General features: G+C 41.9%; 2 protein-coding genes across 2 annotated transcripts in view; both read right to left on the reverse strand.

Moving 5' to 3' along the window:
* The window catches only part of LOC119427683 (immunoglobulin kappa light chain-like), a 63,249-nt gene extending 61,438 nt beyond the window's left edge, over window positions 1-1,811 (reverse strand). The window contains exons 1-2 of the mRNA XM_037695319.1: window positions 1,588-1,811; window positions 975-1,101 (exon numbers count right to left, since the gene is read on the reverse strand). Of these exons, the coding sequence (XP_037551247.1) occupies window positions 975-1,101; window positions 1,588-1,811 (351 nt within the window). The remainder of the gene's footprint in view (window positions 1-974; window positions 1,102-1,587) is intronic.
* A 3,862-nt stretch (window positions 1,812-5,673) lies between these two features.
* The window catches only part of LOC119427684 (immunoglobulin kappa light chain-like), a 2,430-nt gene continuing 1,844 nt past the window's right edge, over window positions 5,674-6,259 (reverse strand). The window contains exon 3 of the mRNA XM_037695320.1: window positions 5,674-5,993. Within this exon, the coding sequence (XP_037551248.1) occupies window positions 5,674-5,993 (320 nt within the window). The remainder of the gene's footprint in view (window positions 5,994-6,259) is intronic.

The following is a 6,259-nucleotide window of genomic DNA, read 5'->3' on the forward strand; positions in this document are numbered from 1 at the left end:
TGAACTCAACAAACTGCTGCATTAACAGCCATGGTTTATTTTGTTATTTGTAATACTGTTTTTTTATTTTTTATTCCATCATATCGGACACACAGAAAACAAAGCATTCATATAATACCAAATGACTAATATAAGTATTTTGATATTGAATTTACAGTGGACCCACTTTTACAGTAAGAGTTTTTATGAACTCATAAGTGAAAAAAAAATTAATGCAGAAGATATTTGAGATTTTCACAAACAACAATATGCATTTATTTTTAAAAACAAAGCATAAAGTTTAAAAAGTAGTTTAGAAATAAATAATTTTCTGTCATCTTAGATTTTGTTTTTTCTATTGTTTTGAAGGACTTGAATGCACCGCTGCTCCTCAGAGTTTAGCTGTGAAGAAAGTCTGGAGTGTTTTCTTGTTCTCAGACTGAAACCTACATTTATTTATTTATTTATTTATTTATTCATTTAAAAGAAAAACTAATTCATCAAAAAAACAAAATAAAAAATGAAATGGGTGCAGTGCAAAATGAAGAAGAAAATTCATATAATATCTGCCCCTTAATTAAACCTGGAGAAAACAAAGTTCATGCTCACGCATGCACGGAGAGAACGTGCAAACTCCACTCAGAAAGGCCCCCGGCCGGGATTTGATCCGGCGGCCTCGCTGAGAGCTCTACCAAGTGCACTATGAGGTACAGTCAATCTGTTTTTGATCAAAAATTAAAAAGTCAATCTGGTGCTGCTCTAACAAGAGATTCAAGTGTAACCAGTGGCAGCTGTTGGTGCTCCACCTCACTACTGAAAGGCAAGCAGATGAAGGAGAAGGTGTGACCTGGTCAGAAATGTTTGTCAGAGCTCTGATGATTGTGCTGCTGCTGTTGGGATGTGTGGTAAGAAATCACGTTTATCATGGTCTGGTGGTTTCTAAAACTCAATGCAGGTATCTCCACTAATGTGTGGCTTTATCCACAAGCCTTTACGTCCAGGAAGCCTGAGCCATTCTCATGTGGTGGTGTGGGAGTCTGAAGTTTGTGGTCTTTTTCACTTGTCAGCTTCCCTTTTGACTTGAAGGCTTGTGCAACATATGAGTAGCACTGGTTGTAAGGACTGGGAATTAGAGTGCCACGTTGATCCACGAGCCCAGGGAGACACGTCTGGTTTCACCGGAGGACAGAGAAATAATAATAATAATAATAATCATAATCTGTTAATTACAGGGATTTTTACACCAGAACAAATTAATATTCATCTGAATGAAGAGGCCAAAGTTGTCTTTGAAGTTTTATTACAAAAATAATCAACAACAATAATAAACAAACAATAATAATGAATCAATCGAGGGTTAATTCTCTGATCTAAGGCAAAATTAACTCTTTGAACAGAAATGAGTTTGGGTTTTATACGTGCACAAATATAGACAGAGTCTGACTCTTTTTAATAAATAGTTTACTTTGGATTTAGGTTGAAAGAAGTTATTTAATGTGATCAGATAAAGTCATTTATTATCACTGCAGCCAGGAAATGATTGACCAAGTTGCATCAGCTAAGAATCAGAACCAAACGGGCATCCTGTCACCAGGTTCTGCTCATTACCAGGTCAGTGTTGAAGGCACCAGGTCACTTGTCTTTCTGGGGTTCTCTGGAGGGTCAGACCAGGATACACCACGAGGACTCACCAGGAACTGCCCAAGGTAGCCGAACATCACTGTGACTGCTTCAGGGGTCTGAGAGCAACAGATGATGAGGAGGAGACGTCTGTCTTCACCTTCTGTCAGCTTTACTTCAAGCTGAGAGCGTGAGTGTTGCAGTGAGGACATGCTTGATCTTCTCTAGTTATTTAAACTTCTAACATTTGTAATTGAGCAACATGTTTATCTGCTCAGGACTGAACGAGTGGACCTCGGGACGACCACCAGGATCAGGTCCAGAGACGAGCTGGTCAGGTCTGGGAGTCCAAGGCCGACTGCTTCCCACACAAAAGAACTTTGTGTAAAACAGCAGCTCTCAGAAGATGTTTAGACCACTGAGGAACATTGTGACTTCCCTCTGAAGCCAACAGCTCCAGCTCAAAGAACACTTCCATCAGGCGTCTCTGAAGGAAGGAGTTATTTTCTGACAAACAGAATCAGAGAAACATGTTAAACACATTATAATATTTCACATGACTTCATTATAATGACTGAAAACAAGAATCAGAATTATTCATGGCCACACCTGTTATGATCAAATAATCAAACTTCATTAATTATTTGTTATTTCTTTCTTAAGAGCATAGAAAGAATAAGGAGAACATTAGTCACACTGTAGCTGACTCTGTGTTCAAGGACAGAGAACGTGTGAAAAACATCAGACATTATTGGAGTCAAGTGTAACTTTAAAGAAAACAATTCATGGTGAGTCTGGAAGACACCCAAAGGTCAGGGGTCATAGTTCGAGGAGTGCAGCTTCATGCTACACATACTTCTTATTTAAAGCAACTTATTGAATCTTCAGTCAAAACTGAAGCAGCTCTTACACAAGACAAAGCACAAAGACAGGTTAACTTTATTTAACTGATCCTAAATATTCCCACGAGAGACGTCTTAGTTTGCATTCTCTCTTTCTCAGTTTCAAACAGACAGATGGACCTCAATGTGTTTTAATGCATCACTGCTTTTTGTTCAGATCTACACCACGAGTCAAACTGTTGGGTCTTAATTCAGTCACAGCTCAAAGTTTTTTACAGGCTCAAAACTTGTAGTTGGGAAATGAGAAACAGACTTGTAGGAATCCATATCAGACTCAGTCTGGAGAAGGAATATTAAAAACATTTACTCATCTTCAGTCTGCCTGAGACATGCTGTAATTCAAGGTAGTGCACCGGCTGCACTGGTCCAAAGACAAGCTGTTCAAGATCAAAGCTGATCTGGACCCCGCATATAATCATTGTTAACAAACTCCAGCTACACTCCTGCAGACATTCTGGACCTGTGCCAAACTGCAGACATTTTGTTCATCTATTCTTGACACCTTCTCTGGGATATGTGGAAAAACTGTGCACCCATCACCATCACCTCACTGTTCAGGGAGGTCCCTGCGGATACGTCCTTCATTAAGTATGAGATGGATGTGATTGCTTTTGGCTCTCTCTCTCCGTGCCAGAAGACTGGTGTGTGCAGATGGGAGGACCCACAACTCCCAGCATATGAACATTGGATAAGAGAGGTGATGCATCATATCCATCCAGAAAACAATGGGATATACCATGAAGGATTCTGTTAAAAGATTTTGGGACACTTGGCAGAATTTTGTGTTGTATGTGGAAAACATATCTTCTTTCTTCTTCTTCTTTCAGCTTTTCCCTCTTCAGGTGTGTCCACAGTGAGTCATCCTCCTCCACCTCACTCTGTCCTCTGCATCCTCTGTCCTCACTCCACCATGTCCTCTCTATGTCCTCTCTAACTGCATCCATATATCTCCTCTTTGTCCTTTTCCTGCCAGCTGCATTTCTAACATCCTTCTACCAGTATACCCACTGTCCCTCCTCTGGACATGTCCAAAACCACTGTCCCTCCTCTGGACATGTCCAAACCACTGTCCCTCTCTGGACATGTCCAAACCACTGTCCCTCCTCTGGACATGTCCAAACCACTGTCCCTCCTCTGGACATGTCCAAACCACTGTCCCTCCTATGGTCATGTCCAAACCACTGTCCCTACACTGGACATGTCCAAACCACTGTCCCTCCTCTGGACATGTCCAAACCACTGTCCCTCCTCTGGACATGTCCAAACCATCTCAGTCTGGTCTCTCTAACTTTATCTCCCAGTTGTTCAACCTGTGCTGTACCTCTGATGATCTCATTCCTAATCTTATCCATCCTTGTCTCTCCTAAGAAGAACCTCAACATCTTCATTTCTGCCACTTCCTGTCCATCTCCTGTCTTTTTGTCCATGTCTCTGTCTCCAGACCATACAACATAGCTGGTCTCACTACTGTTTGCAAACGTTTTCTTTTGACCGTTGCTGACACCCTTTTGTCACCAATCACTCATGAAACTTTTCTCCATCCACTCCATCCTGCCTGGACTCTCTTCTTCACCTCTTTACAACACTCTCCATTTTCCTGGACAGTGGACCCCAAGTCCTTGAAGTCCTGCACCTTTGTGACCTCTGCTCCTTGTAGCCTCACTGTTCCACCTCCTCCCTCTCATTCACACATGTACTCTGTCTCACTACGACTGACTTTCATTCCTCTTCTTTCAAGTGCATACCTCCACCTCTCCAAGTTCTCTTCCACCTGTTCCTTGTTCTCAACACAGATCACAATGTCATCTGCAAACATCATCGTCCATGAGGATTCCTGCGTGACCTCATTTGTTAGTCGGTCCATGCACCAGAGCAAACAAGAAGGGGTTTGTGTGGAAAACATGTCAAACCTGGTTAATTCATTTGTGTGTGACTGATCCGGTGCAGGCGGGAAGGGTTGGGGGGGTTGTTCTGTTTTTTTGTATGTTTGTTTTGTTGTTTGTTAAAAAAAATTCAATAAAAAATAAAAAAAAACTTGATGTTGGTAATGTTCCAAAGTTTGACACATTTAGCTTCATAGAAATGTAGGATTTAGTCAAACTTGACAAACTTTTCAAGTATTTCATGTCAGAGATCTTCTCAATGACTCTGTTTAGATTCAGTGGAGGGATCTTTGGTTCTTGCACACATTCAGTTGTTTCTTTGCTAGTTATTCTGATGGTGGTTGTTCAGGGATTAAAATCTGTGCAGAACGTTCCTCGAGGGTTCCTGAAGGCTCAGAATCCAGAGGGATGGACAGAGAGCTCCAGAGAACAAAGAGCCAAAACCACAAAACACAAACTCCAATCTTGTTAGCTCATTAGCTTTAGCTCTAAAATCTATGGCATAAAATCCAATGTTATTACTAAACAAGCAAATAGTTTTAGAAACAAAATACTGCCATTTATTCCATCTATTATCTTTACTCGCTTCTTCCATTTGGGGTCACGGGGGTCGCCGGTGCCCATGTCCAGCAATCAGTGTGCGAGGGGCGGGGTACACCCTGGACGGGTCGCAAGTCCATCACAGGGCCCTGCCGTATATTCATTTATTACATTTGTATTTATTTATTTATTATTTATTATTTTCATTTTATTTTTTTATTTATTAACCTTTATTTAACCAGACAAATCCCATTGAGGTCACAGAACTCTTTTACAAGGGAGGCCTGGACCTGAAGCAGACTAACATTCATGTTGTTGACCTGTGGGAGGAAACCGGAGAACCTGGAGAAAATCCACACAAGCACAAGAAGAACATTCAAACTCCACACAGAAAGACCCCAGGTCCAACTGGGGATTGAACCCAGGACCTTCTTGCTGTGAGGCAACAGTGCTAACCACTGAGCTGCCGTGCTGCCACACAATGCATCCAATGCTTTATGAAATCTATTGGATGCTGATTTGAACATTGATACAACAACAAGTGTATTTCATTAAATGTGTACAAGAACAAAAGAAGCAGAGAACGACTGAAGTATTACAACTTGCAGAATTACTTTTATTATCAGTTTTGTTTAATACAATTCTGTGTTAAAATATTTTATAACATAACAGCAAAGTATTTTTTATTCTGAAATGTGCCGTTTTTATGAAAATCTATCATTTCCAAGACGTGAAGTTCTGCTGAAGTTCTAGTGTGAGCAGCTGTCAGGGTCCAGGCTTTGAGTGACAGGACTCCGTCCATCCTGATTGGCCTCACAGCTCACTGAGCCCGCCTCCCTCCACTGCTCTGCAGGGAGGCTCAGGGTGCTGCTCCAGCTGTAGAGGCCGTCCCTCCCCAGGACCTCCAGGCTGTTAGACACCCCTGAGGACCTGCTGCTGCCCCCCACCTTCCAGCCCAGCCTCCAGGTTGAGGGGAAGCCCCCTTGGGCCAGACACACCAGAGTGACACTGCTCTGCTGCTGCTCTTTGGAGGGGGGGAGGACGGTCAGGGTGGGCTGCACCACACCCACTGGAGGAGACAAAGAAGCAGAATGAAGGCTGATCAAAAGTCTCATTATTGATTATTGATCAGATTCTTGTCTGAGTGTCATGAAGTGTGACAGTTAATCAATGATCTGTGATGATTTTCTGCAGTTTAATGTGACGGAGCTGAAACAGTCGAGTGAAAACAGTTCAGAGTTCGTCGTGTGTTATTTAGTGAATATTTCAAGTTGATGTGAGTTCTGAACAACATGTGGTTTTGTCCGTCGACACTGATCAGCTTTGTGTTCAGCT

The sequence above is a fragment of the Nematolebias whitei genome, chromosome 21 (genome assembly GCF_014905685.2).
Source record: "Nematolebias whitei isolate Nwh7 chromosome 21, NemWhi1, whole genome shotgun sequence".
Taxonomy (NCBI): Eukaryota; Metazoa; Chordata; class Actinopteri; order Cyprinodontiformes; family Rivulidae; genus Nematolebias; species Nematolebias whitei.